The 14,402-nt window shown below is 35.5% G+C and overlaps 1 protein-coding gene across 1 annotated transcript in view; it reads left to right on the top strand.

Moving 5' to 3' along the window:
* ACACA (acetyl-CoA carboxylase alpha) overlaps window positions 1–14,402 on the top strand; it is a 244,652-nt gene that overhangs the window by 61,991 nt on the left and 168,259 nt on the right. The window contains exons 4-5 of the mRNA XM_039886513.1: window positions 6,093–6,225; window positions 7,488–7,626. Coding sequence (XP_039742447.1) covers window positions 6,093–6,225; window positions 7,488–7,626 — 272 coding nt within the window. The remainder of the gene's footprint in view (window positions 1–6,092; window positions 6,226–7,487; window positions 7,627–14,402) is intronic.

The following is a 14,402-nucleotide window of genomic DNA, read 5'->3' as shown; positions in this document are numbered from 1 at the left end:
AAAGACATTTCAACCCAATAGAAATATGGGGAAAAGACTTAAACTTCACAAAAGAAGATATTCAAATGGCAAATAAGTATATAAGAAGGTGTTCAATACTGTTGGTCATCAAGGATTTGCAAATTAAAATCACAGTGAATTAAATACCACCTCAACCAAAAAGGCTAAAGTTAAAAGACTGATGATACAAATATTAGCAAAGATGTGGGGAACATGGAACTCTTATACATTGCTGGTGGGAATATAATTTGGCACACCACTTTAGAAAACTATTTACCAGTATCTTTTAAAGTTAAACATATACATACTCTATCAATAAGCAAGTCCTCTCCCAAAAGAAATGAGCGCATTTGTCCACCAAAAACCAAAATACAAGAACAAGTATAGTTCGTGGTATCATCAGTGGAAGTGACCATCTTGGGCAACTGAGAGGAGGGTTGGGCCAACAGCTCTAATAGACTGAGGTGTGTTTGTGGTTGGGGCAAGCACATTGCTGGCTAAGGCTACGTGCATGCACAGAATAGATGAGAAGGCCCAAGAAAAAGTAAAAGCCAGGGCAGACTTGAAAATGTCCTTCAACTTTGAATGTGCTACCCTACCTCACATACAGACACATGAACAGAATACAAATGCTTTTCTGACTAAAAGTGTTTGAGTTTAACCCCTGCTTAATCATTGGTTGACATCTAAGTGCAGACATAGAGGTAACTCCTTAGAAAGCAGGTTTGAACATAGAAACAAGCAATAAAAAGAAAATGAACTGAGGTAGTAGTGGCTGCACACTTTGGGGACAGCAGATTTCGCAAATTTAGCCCAGGCAAGTTGTTAAGCCAAGAAAGAAAGAAACAAGCAAACAATAGTAACAACAATTTTCATGGGTAAAAGAAATCAGAATCCAGAGTTGCTACAATAAATTATTTAATATGTTAAGTTTTCACCAAAACATCATGAAAGATGAAAAGAAATAGAAAAGCCTGATTCATATTTAGGGGAAAAAAGTCAATAGAAATTGTCTCGAAGTGTCCCTAAATGCTGGATTTAGCAGATAAAGCCTTCAAAGTAGCTATCATAAATGTGGTCAGAGAACCAAAGGAAACATGTTTAAAGAATTTTTTTTAAGCTAGGACAACACTCAATAAGCAAAATTCTCAATAAGGAGAGAAATAAAAGAAGCAAATATCACCAAAGAAGATATACAGATGGCAAGTAAGGATGTGAAAGGATGTTTAACATTATTAGCTTTAGGGAAATGCAAATTAAAACAATGAGATATTATTACACTTATCAGAGTGCCTGAAGTAAAAACTAGTGACAACACCATATGTATGCAAGAATGTGGAGAAATTGGATCACTTGTACATAGTTGGTGGGAATGTAAAATGACACAGCCACTCTGGAAAATAATTTGGAAATTTTTTATAAAATTGAGCATTTACCATATGATCCATCAATTCCACTTCTAGTTATATACCCATGAAAAATATCACAGACTATAATATCTGTATACAAAAATCAGTTGTATTTCTGTACACTAGCTAACAATGAACAAGCAAAAATGAAATTAAAATAATTTCATTCACAGTGGCACCAAAAAGTATAAAATACTTACGAGTAAATTTAACCAAAAAAGTGTAAGACTTGTCCAATAAGAGTTATAGAACATTGCTGGAAGAAATTAAAGATCTAAATAAATGGAGAAACAGTCTACATTCAGAGATGGGAAGACTCAGTATTGTCAAGATGGTGATTTTCCTTAAATTGATCTATAAATTCAGTCCATATCAAAATCAGCAGGCTTTTTTTTCTTTCTAGAATTTTCTAGAATTTGGTAAGCTGATCCTAAAATTTACATGGAAACCCAAAGGACCTAGAATAGTCAAAACAATTTTAGAAAAGGAGAACAAAGTTGGAAGACTTATACTCCCTGATTTCAAAACCTACCATAAAACCATAATCAAGGCCATGTGGAATTGCTGCAAGGATAGGCATATACATCAGTGGAACAGAATTTAGAGTTCATTTCTGAACCTTGATATACACACACACGTGTGTGTGTGTGTGTGTGTGTGTGTGTGTGTGTGTGTGTGTGTATTCAGATGATTTTTCAAAAGAGGTACATCCTTGATTCAAGCTTTCTCTGCTTGGAAGAGCCCCAGTGTGAAACAGTCTCTCACAGTGTGCTGCAGTATAACTCAGACTGCATTGCAATCAAGCCAGCTAATGCATCATCGTCTGACAGATAAACTGCTACGTCATCCTTGGTGCTTGGCATGTTACAATGCTGGGATCATTGTGGGCTTCTAGTTGGATTTTGTGTCAGGTATGTGTCTATTTTTGACACTCTATTCATGGTAGAAAATGAGGATACTTTGAATTTGGAGGAATGAATGAATATGGCTTTTTATTTCTTGTGTTCTAATACAGAAGGATTGTAAGCAGCATCTATAAAAGATTAGAAATTCTAATTCTGTTTTTGGATCTGGGTGTGCTGTCTTAGTGTTTAAGTTGTTTTAGAAAGATCTCTTTGGTGAAAGAAAACACAAACTTGATGACTGAATGTGCCTCTTTGGCTCGTTTTTCTGATACAATTGAGTGCAAAATAGCCTGCTTTATTCTATAATCAATGATTTATTTGGATTTTGAATGTTCAACTTATATAATAAAAGCAGAGAGTGATTCTTTTTTGCAGCTGCCTACATCTGGAGACACTTAGACGTGTGTACAATTGAGCTCCTTCTACATTTGTGGTCAATGTAGTTGTTCTAAACAAAGGCCTCGGTGCTCTATTTTGAGACGTTACTCTGAAGAGACAGATAGAAGAGAGCCTGCCTATGTGTCAGCTTGGTTCTTTAAAGAAAAAGTAAACTTGACTAACTTTATCAGACATTGGCATAGTATAAAAGGAATGGTGCAAAGTGCTACAGATGAGAAAACAACCTAGGACTTCCATTTTCTATTATGGCTGGTGGTCATTTGAGTGGCCTGATTAAGTCTTTTCAACTGGGATTACCTGAATGTCCTAAGATCAAAGTTTATTTTAATCATTTTATCTCCTATTTCATTATTTATCTTCTATTTGTGCTCCAAGACTTTTGTGTACTTTTGTTTCGGAGGGTTTTTCTGGAAGATTAATAGGTTCTCAGCATAACTAGTATCAGACTATTAACTATTTCTATTCAGAATTTTGGTGGGAATTTTTCTATGGTGGATAGGTGATGTTTGATGTGACTGGTAGATTCTAGCTGTTAGAGTCTTTTCTTTCATTACAAGACAGCAATATCATGAGCATCTAATTAATTAAAAGCAAAACAGGACTATGTTATTGTATAATATTCATCCACCATTTATTTAAGTGATATGTCTGGCAAATTTGCTTTCATAACAATAGATGTTTCCTAGTAGCCTTTCTAGGCAGGATTTTCCTTTCCTGCTTAAAATGAATTAGACCTCTGTGTCTAAAATATTTGTCTGGGCCCCTTTTCAAATTTTGACATCTTCTTTGTGTCCCATTTGTACCAACTCTATTCTTATTCTCAAGTTTTAGTGAATAAAATCTTAGATTTTTTTGTTTTTAAAAAGTTTTTTTTTGTATATATCACTATTCTGGCCTAAAAATTAGAATCGTCGCATCTACCTTATACAGTTCCTTATTAGTGCCCTGTTTTGTCCTTTCTAACTGTTTTCTTTACTGTTTGACCTGCTTTCCACCCCTCCCCCTTACCGTCTGATAATCAGTATTATTTGTTTTGATTAGTTCTCAGAAATTACCTACTTAGGCTGTACTGTCTTTCTCCCTCTGGATTTCATGACCCCATTATTTTCTTGGCTTAGTTGTCCCTGTAAACTCCATCTTTTTTTTGCCTTCCCTGTCATGTGCTCCTGGCAGCTGGGAGAGACTGTGGAACTTTTCTCTAGTGACCATCAGAAGAAAGTGACTGTTGTTAAAACATATTTGCTGCGGCTAATGCAGAGTTGCTACAATCTGTTTTCTAGTTATACAAACTTTTATATTTCTCTCCCTTTCCTCTCAGTCCCCCTGGGAAATCAGCTAATAGTATATATGAGCCAAATGTAGGGAGGGAATACAAAAAGGAGGAAAGGTGGAGAAATATGGAAATTGGGGACAAAGTAGACAAAAAGACTGTAGTTTGAGGCCATCAGGAATACTGTGGTGTGGCTGATGCAGGGCCAAGAATTAGGCAGAAGACACAGTCTCTCTTGTCCTCCTGGGTTTTAAGCACCTGCAATAAGAGGACGAGCTGTGGCTTATGTTTACAATGCTGAAATCTGAAGACAAACTTCCATTCCTCTGCCATTGTGGTATGGAGAGTTCTGCAGAGGGAAATAAGGAGATGAGATATTACATGCTTCAAAGGTAAGTTTTAAAGTGCCATATTGAGCAATATATATGCTTAAAAAACAGTAAGACATTGCAGCAAAGCCCCAGAATTGATGGGAAATTAGATTTGATAATTTTTTTTTGTACCTAAAAAACTATCTTTTTTTAAGGAAATGAAGAAAACCTCTCATATTCAATCCTGGATTTCTCAACCCTTATTTTACATTCAGAATTTGAACCAAAGATACCTGAGCCCATGTGTGATATTGTAGCTACGTTGCAAACAAGAACCCCTGTGCAGATCTTTCTCTGCTATTTTCATTAAGGGATCTCACTCAGTCTGTGCTAGATTTGCTCGCTGGATTTGGCTCGTTTCAAGAGTGAAGTCTCTTTAACGATTGTGAAGGAAGATACCAATTATTCATAGTTTGTAGCATCCCTGTGAGAGGTGGTTTTGTGGAAAACTTTTTTTTAGAATATGGCTCTGCTGCAGTTTTCCTGTCTTGTGACAGTGGGCAGCCAAATTGGAGTTGTTAAAGGTGCCAGGCTTTCTTACTTTGGGGTCTTCCTTCCTGCTGTTAGAACTCAGGCTGAGGAAGAAATGAATCAGACCTTCTTGGCCTCCTTCAGGCCTCTTGCAGGTCTGTGCCTTATCCATCAGAGGATTGGCATAAAAGCCCGGAATGATTTGCTTGATAGCAAATCAAGCAAAAGGTCACTCTCTTATCTTTTTTGTTTGCTTATTTTTGTAATCTTGAGGATTTTTTTCTTTTTTTGAAAAAAAATTACATGAAAATTAAGCTGGACTTTGGCACAAACAGAAAACGGAAGATACCGAGTTGGCAAAATTAGTCTTTAGAGCAGTCATCCTTTCCTTTTCACTTAACTTCTACCCTTTTGGGGGAAAACCAAGCAAAATTTCCACTGAGAGTCAAATAAGTAAAAAGCAACCAATATGTATATCTACATATATAATCAAAATGATTTATATGTGTATATATACCAAACATTATAACATTGTTTTATTGTTTTATATGTGTAAAACAACATATGTAAATAAAGAAAAACATGCATGTATTTTGTTTTTCTGTGGTTAAATACAGCAGGTGATATGTGCGTTTATTCTAAGAATGCATCCCTTGTGGAGCAGTCTGTCTTCCAATTTGAACAGTCATCTAGACTCCAGGGAACTCTCTTCTTTTTGTGTTGGATCCTCTGTTTCTTGTATCCCTTGTCTTCCTTTTTCTTGGTTTACTCCATTTTTTTGGAAGGCAACATTCTCTAATAGTTTCTGGAGAAATGTAGGTGAGAGGTGAAGATTTTGAGATCCATAGTTTCTAAACTCAAGATTAAATCTTGTGATGAATTCCTTTCCTAGCTTAATTTTATCAATATAGACTGCCTTTTTCTTTTTTTTTTTTTTTAATCTTATACTCAGGCAGCTCTTTATTGTTTCTAGGTTTATATCTTCTCCATCCCTTTACTCCCTCCCTGAAAACTGGTCTCTGTTGGTAAACTTTAATATTAGTTTTTAATATTCAGGAACACTTTTTTTCCTTAAATTTTCATATGAAAGGTCATTTCTCCCCTCTCTTTTGTTTAAAAAATTTGTGGTCTGCCAGCATTTAGTCTTCACAAGGGCGCAGTCAGAAGTGCTGTTATAAGGATGGCAGTAAAAAGCAGGTCTCCAGGGGAGATAGATGGTGTGAAGAAATTCTACTGATAGACTTTCATGGTTTCTCTATTTTTATAGGCCCAGCATGTCTGGCTTGCACCTAGTAAAGCAAGGTCGAGACCGAAAGAAAATAGACTCACAGCGAGATTTCACTGTAGCTTCTCCAGCAGAATTCGTTACTCGTTTTGGGGGGAATAAAGTGATTGAGAAGGTAAGTTATAACTTTAATAAGTTTTTTCCAAAGTACATGAGATATAATGCCTTGGTTTGTTGTCTACATTTGCTCAAAACTGATACTTAGATGTTCAGAGAGCTTGCAACTTTATGAAAATTATCCTTTCTGACTCCCTAGCATCCTATCAAATAATTTAACTATTTCCTGTAATATGTATTAAGCACTGATAATTTAGTCACAGCTAATTAAGAAGTTGAAGCGATACTCATAATGTTCTTTTTAAAAGATCTTGTGGGTTTTATAAGGTTAGCCCACACTGATTTGGGAGGGTATGAGAAACTGATTAGCTTGTGGAGTGGTGGTCAGGAGGTAGTATGTCATAGCACTGGATTTAGAGCTGGGGGTATAGAGAATTTTAGGAGGGAAAGCTTAAACAGTTTGATACACTGACCTACTGGCTTCTGCTAAGTATTTGAGATGTTTAGAGGGAATATACCACATGAATAGTTAGGTGTCACTTTTGTCTAACCCATGACAGAGCTGAGAGGATGACTTGGTTGAAATAGTTTGCAGTAATTAAAAGATTAAAGGGTGGGAACCTATATTCCCATTCCTAAAAGTATTGCTTCAGCGATGTCTTTCTGTTAGTCTTCCAACTATTCTATGTTATCCTGGGGGCCATGATTACAAGACAGTTAAGGAGATGAAAAGTTTGTTTATAGAGAAGTCTCAGGACCGTTGATTCTTCTACTCTTTTTCTTTCTTATGACTATTTGTTCTGAGGCAGCCTCTACAATTCTAAGGCATTTGGGATTTAGCATTTTGGAGAGAGGTGGTAGTTGGTGCCAGGGTTCCTATACAAATTCAGGGTTCTGTGCCTTGTTTTACTATAGCAGAGAATACTGCATGAAACTGCACTTTTGATCTTCCTCCATTCCTCATTTGATAATATATCATCGCTCTGAAGTTCATCTTCTTCTGTTCTCTAGTAATTGGTATGGTAGAATAATTCACAAACTCACAAGATTTGAGTAACTGTGGTTTTTTTCCCTTCAAGAAATGAAGTTAGAAAGGAGTTTTAACTGGCACGTATTAAAGTATTTCCTTAGCTACCATTTAAAAAATATCTCTTGCTCACATGGGAGCTGGTTCCTAACTGCCTAGACCAGCAATATAAATTCTTATTGAAAATCTGGCTTTTCAGAGAAAGATCTACAAAAATTGTCTCATCTCTTTTCCTCCATCATTGCTTGCTTTGTCTACTTTTCTCTCTAATCCTCACGCCCCCACTCCTCCAGGTTCTTATTGCCAACAATGGCATTGCAGCAGTGAAATGCATGCGATCTATCCGTCGGTGGTCTTATGAGATGTTTAGAAATGAGCGTGCAATCCGATTTGTTGTCATGGTCACACCTGAAGACCTTAAAGCCAATGCAGGTGAGTTATTAGCATTACTCTTGAGAATAAAACATTGAATAGCACAGCCTTTAAGTAGGAGAATGGTAATTTACGGGGATTCCCAAACTCAAGAATTTCCAATGAAACCTTTTAAAAGAATATCTCTTTTAAAAAATGTCAATAATAGGCATATACAAGTAATTGTGCTATATTTAACCTCAGCACAGACTCCTGTCTAAGTAAAAATGGTAGAAATTTAACCAAAGTGTTGATTTGGGTTTTCAAGTGTATGCCTTTTCAATGTCAAGTATTTGCTAAACCCCATACTTTAGCATGTATAAGTGGAAAGGTTTGGAAGGAAATACTATTTTCCTGTGAGTTACATTGAAGTTTAGAGCATCTTAGGTTTAAGATTCTTTTTTTCCTTTCTTCCTGAAGGAGAGGCCTCTTAGGGGCCAGGTGAGTTTCACTCTGCAGCTCTTCTGTATGTTCTCTCTACTCAGATGGTCCTGCATCTGAGTTGTAGATAAAGACTGCTGTGGCCAGTCTTTCCTCTCCATATTTTTTATGACTAAAGTATAATCTCAAAGATAGAATGCCCACAGATAACATTAGTTCTTTAAAGAACTACCTTTTAAAACCTATTTTGGTCTGTATATGTTCTCTCTATATTGAGACAATGATGTAAAGACGATTTGTAAGGAATAAGGGTTATCATGTTATTTAGAAATGGAGAAGGCACCAATTTATTGCAAAGTAGATGTTACGATGTGAAATCATTTATATTGACATTTTAACAACCCTTAGCCACAATTTTCATATATGTAAAAGGAAGATCATAATGTCTAGTTCACTGAGTAGTTGTAAAGATGAAATTGCCTTACTAAATGTTTACTTTTATTACTTCTATTACTTTATTGCTTGCATGATTAATTTTTCTTTGTCTGTTTCTTCATGGTGCTCCTATTAGTTCATTTATTCATTCACTCAATGAACATGGAGGCCTACAGTTGAAAAAGGTGTGATCTTGCTCTAGGAAACAAATAATTTCAATACAATGAGGTCAGTGCGATAATAGAAATATGCACAAGGTACTACGAGAACGCAGAGATGAGACATCATAACTCTGCCCCCTGCTCTTGGGTACAGGGTTAAGAGAAAGCTTTGTGAAGATGTTATACATGCCTAGCCAAGACTGAGTAAGAATTAGTGAAGCAATTAGAGGGAAGACAAAAGTGTTCCAGGCAGAAAGACCAGTATATGCAAATGTTTGAAGATGTGACACAGTAGTTTTCTGGAAATTATAGGTGGCTTGTTAAAGTAAAAAATATGATCCAGTATTTGTCAAAGAGGGCCTTGTTTTTCATTCTCAAGAACATAGACTTCAAGAAATGAAGTTAGAAAGGAGTAAGTTTTAACTGGCACTTTTTTCCATCTTCCTGTCATCCAGCATCAACAATTATCAATGCATGGCTAGTTTTTTTTCATCTGTACTTTTATCTCCTCCCTCACTCATACACAATTTCTAAAGTAAATCCTAGATATTATATTATTTGTAAATATTTCAGCGTGTATCTCTAAATGGTAGATACATTTTTAAAAACATGAGTAATAAGATGGATGATTCAGATAACATCTTGAAAGATCCATTTGTGGAAGGCAATACTAGAGGATATGAGGAGACTGAACATAGAGAAGAAGGGGTTGGTTTAGAGAAATTTAAGAGGAAAATTGGGTGATTGAACCAAGAGTTAATAATTACTATTGGGTTTCTGATTTGGTTGATTAGGTAGACACTAGTATCATCAATTAGGGCAAAATAATAGATAATATAGCAAGAAGAGCAAGATTTTGAGGGGACAGATTAGATTTGGAATACTGATATAAGCAGAGCCTATAAATTCTACAAAAAATTGGATATTTTCTTCCAGAATTTAGAAATAAAAAAGCTGGAGATTAAGAATGTACATTATCAGCAAATGTGTAGTAGTTGACACTATCCCCTGAAAGAACAGATAGAAAATGCTAAGGATGAAATTTTATAGAAGACTAGAATTTAGGGATAGATTCAGGAAGATAGGCCCATGAACAATACTGAGAAGAAGCAAAAGAGAAAAGAAAATTTCAATAAGGAAGGGTCAAATGTGTCACCATTTAATAAAACAGAAGTAGGAAACTGTTTAGCAATTAAGAAATCATTGGTAACCTTTGCAAGAATAGTTTAAGAGGCACAATATGAGTATGCAGACTAATATAGGATTTTAAGGAATGAATGGGAAATGACATGGAGATAGCAAATGTGGACAAGTTTTTTTTAGAATTTGGTTGAGAAGAGAAGAAGAAAGGCAGTAACTAAAGAGAAATCACTGTCAAGGAAAGATTTGAATTTTTGGAATAAAAGAGACTTGAAAATGTTTACAGTCTGAGAGAGAGGAGCCAAAATGGGGAAAGGGACCTAGAGGAGATGGAAAGGGATGGGATCAAGAGCACAAATGGACAAAATATGCATATCTGTTAACTAAGAAATTCTGTTTTTTGGTATTCTGAGGAACAAAAATCAGGAATGGGGCAAAGATATTCATACAAGGATATTTGTTGTTAATATAATGAGACACTAGGAGTAACTCAAGTGTCCAACATTAGTGGATTAGTTAAGTAAAATGTACTACACAAAGTCTATAAAATACCATGCAGCCATTAAAAAATATTTGTGGAATAACATTTATTGGTCTGAGAATACATTCTGATAAATTGCTATATTATTTATATATTACTTGTAACAATATTACCACAAATGTAGCAGCTTAAAACAATAGACATTTATTATCTCTTTTGCTGAGCAACCCCAGGCTCAGCACTGGTACTAAATCTGAATCTGCATTAACCTGGTAAATACCACTTGCCCCATCCTGGTGGCTTCCTGAGACCCCCGCTTTACTCAACTTGCGTACTAATCAAGTACTGGCAGGCAGTGACAGCCCTCAGGGTGCCCTATGCCTTTTGCTTAGCTGCCTCACGGCAGATACTGGTGGCAGCTGGCCTTGATTAGCAGCTTGGCCTCTCCCACTTGACTCTGCATCCAGCACAGACAGCTACCAACCACGGGTTGCTTTGTAGCTCTTACCAGGTCGCCCCGGGCAGGTCACAGGCAGTGGCTGATCTTGGTCTACACCAGTATTCCTCTCAAGAGGCCCCCAAACCAACACACCCAGTGGCTGGCTTGAGACCACAGCAGAGCACCATGTGATTAGCCCCACGAGCTACATACCCAAAAGGTTGTCTCAGCAAACACCAGGCCCTCTGGGGCGAATCTTGCTCCATGGGGTCAGCGCTGCACAGTAGCTCATCCTCTGTGGTCATGACCAGTCCTCACAGTCAGTCAGCCTGAGGATCGGTCCCACCTACTGACATGCCAACAGCAGTTAAGGCTCAGCTACAACAGGAGAACACACATAGCCCAAACAAGGGACACTCTTGGAGCACCCAGCTCAAGTGATCAGAGAGACTGTGTTACTGGGCCTCACAGGACACCTACTACATAAGGCCACCTTGCCAAGACTGAGAGATGTAGCAGATATATCTAATACATAGAAAAAGAGAGCCAAAATGAGGAGAAAAAGAAGCATGTCCCAAATGAAAGAACAGGAGAAAACACCGGAAAAGGACTGAAGAAAATGGAGGCAAGGAGTCTACCAGATAGATAGAGATTTCTAAACACTGTTTATAAGAATGCTCAAGGACGTAATATTTTTTTCTGATACACCTCCTTGAGCAAGGGAAACAATTAAAAATAAACAAGTGGGAGTACATCAAACTAAACAGTTTTTGTACAGCAAAGGAAACCAACAAAATGAAAAGACATCCTACTGAATGGGAGAAGATATTTACCAATGATACATCTGATAAGGGGTTACTTTCCAAATTTTATAAAGAAAACCGATACAACTCAACACCAAAACAAGCAAACAAGGACAGAGAACATGAATAGACACTTCTCCCAAGAGGGCATAGCCAATAGACATATCATATGAAAAGTTGCTCAACATCAGTAATCATCAGAGAAATGCAAATTAAAACCACAAGGAGATATCACCTAACCCCTATCAGAATGGCTATCATCAATAAATCAACAAACAAATGTTGGTGAGGATATTGAGAAAAGAGAACCCTCATGCACTATTGGTGAGATTGCAAATTGGTGTGCTCACTATGGAAAACCGTATGGAGGTTCCTCAGAAAATAAAAAATTGAACTACCTTACAACCAAGTAATTCTTGCTTTTAGGTATTTATCCGAAGAAATCCAAAACACTAATTTGAAAAGATACATATATACACCGTATGTTCATTGCAGCGTTATTTTCAATAGCCAAAATGTGGAAGCAACCTAAGTGCCCATCAACAGACAACTGGATAAGGATTTTTCCTTTTTCATTTTTTCTAAACTTTGTATTATATTATTTTAGTAGCTTTATGTACAATGAAATATTACTCTGCCATAAAGAACGAAATCTAACCATTTGTGACAACATGGATTAACCTAGAAGGTGTTATTCTAAGTGAAATAAGTCAGACAGAGAATGACAAATACTATACGATTTTACTTGTATATGGAACCTAAAGAAGAAAATAAATGAACAAACAAAACAGACTCAAAGATACAGAAAACAAACTGATAGTTGCCAGATGGGAGAGGGATTTGGGGACTGGTTGACAAAGGTGCAAGGATTAAGAAGTACAAATTGGTAGTTACAAAATAGTCTTGGGGATGTAAAGTACAGCATAGTGAATATAGTCAATAATATTGTAATAACTGTGTATGGTGCCAGGTGGGTACTAGACTTATCAGGCGGGTCACTTCATAAATTTATAAATGTCTAACCACTATGCTGTACACCTGAAACTAATATAAATTTGAATATCAAATGTAATTGAAAAAAAAAAACTCAAAAGGATTACAATACCAGTGGTATTGAATTAAGGAATTAGTATTTTGGATGATTTTTCCTTTTTCATTTTTTCTAAACTTTGTATTAATTATTTTAATAGCTTTATTGAGTAAAATTTATGTACCATAAAGTTACCCTTTTAAAAGTATACAGTTCTATGAGTTTTAGTAAATTCATACCATTGTGCAATCATGACTATAATCCAGTTTAAAATGCTAAATGTTTTTAAAATTTAAAAGATTATGGAAAAGGAGCGTTAGAAGAGTTGGTTATTAACATAAAGAGAGGGCTTCATACTCTGAGATTGGAAGGGAACAGGCAAAACTGACAGATTAAGAGATGGTGAGAATGGTAACAATATCAAACTCTGAACTGTTTGGTGGTTGGCAACAGCAATACCTTTGCAGACTGTGTGTGTGTGTGTGTGTGTGTGTGTGTGTGTGTGTGTGTGTGTGTGTTATAGGTCAGCAATTAAAGTAACTTTTTTCTGCATCTAGGGCCACTAAACTACAGAAAAGTTAGATTTGACTATATGAAGATGAAAATTTCTATTTAGCAAATAAAAAAGCGAAAAATTTAAAGACAAACAGCCTAGAAAAACATTAACAGCAAAGAATTTCTACTTTAATATGAGAAAAAGGCAACCTTCAATGGAAAATGAACAGAACGTGAATAGATAGTCCACAAAAGAATTAAAGAGTAATAATAAACATACGAAAAGAGATTTAATATCAGTGTTAATCAGAGATGCAAACTAAATCAATAGTAAATTTGGATTTCTTTTTCTCTTATAGGACTGGCAAAACTTAAAAGATTGGTGATACCTAATACAAACGAGAGTGTAGGCAGTTTGGCACCCATATTGCTAGTTAGACTCTGAAGTGGTTCAATCTTTGAAAATGTGCATACCCTTTAACCCAATAGTTTTATTTCTAGGAACATATTTTGAGGATATAATTGGACAGTAGCATAAGGATAGTCATCATTTTATTATAATATTTTCCAAATTATTAATAACCTATATGTTTATCAATAAGTTAGTGGTTAAACCAATTATGGACTGTAGAAACATCAGACAACCATTAACATTGATATATTAATAATAAGCATATAAACAATTGTATTATATATAAATTTATAAAATATATATCTGTGTCATAATATGAGATGATATCCACAATATATCATTAAATTGCTTAACAATTTATGGTTTCTAGTATATCAAAGCATGAACTGGTTATCTCCAAGTGGTAGAAAATGGATGATTTTGACTTTTAAAAAATAGTAGTATTACATCCTGTTATATTATCTAAATTTTTTTATAATTAGCATGCCTTGCCTCTCATTAACAAAGAGAACAATAAAGCTATTTTTATTTTGAGCCAACTATAGGGCCTTGTATCTTACACTGAATAGAATTTTCTTATAGAAGGACTTAAAGCCTTTAAAAGTTAAGAATAAGATATAAGAAATGTTAATATGGTGGAGATGGACCTTGAGCAAGTTATTTAGGTGTTCTAAGCCATTATTTCCTATAAACTGGGTACTAATAATACCTATCATATGTAGGACTATTGAGTGTTAAATGAAATTATATATATGTATAAAAAGTATTTATTAATACAGTTTCTGCACAATGTAGATGCTCTACTACAATTGTTCTCAGAATAGGAAGAGAAAAACATCAGGTGACAAATTTGAATGGGAATACTAAGAAAAAAAAAGAAGGAAAGAAAGTATCTTTGTAAAGTCTTTCAAATATCTCTTATCTCCAACATTCTAGATAAACCCTTTTCAAACACCTAGCATACTCCCATATCTAACCTTTCCTGTTTAGCCAGTCTACATATCCTCCAGACTTTACCCT

The sequence above is a fragment of the Pteropus medius genome, unplaced genomic scaffold (assembly GCF_902729225.1).
Source record: "Pteropus medius unplaced genomic scaffold, Ma_sr-lr_union100, whole genome shotgun sequence".
Taxonomy (NCBI): domain Eukaryota; kingdom Metazoa; phylum Chordata; class Mammalia; order Chiroptera; family Pteropodidae; genus Pteropus; species Pteropus medius.
Note: the sequence above shows the minus strand (reverse complement) of the source record. Positions and strands in the feature narration are given on the sequence as shown.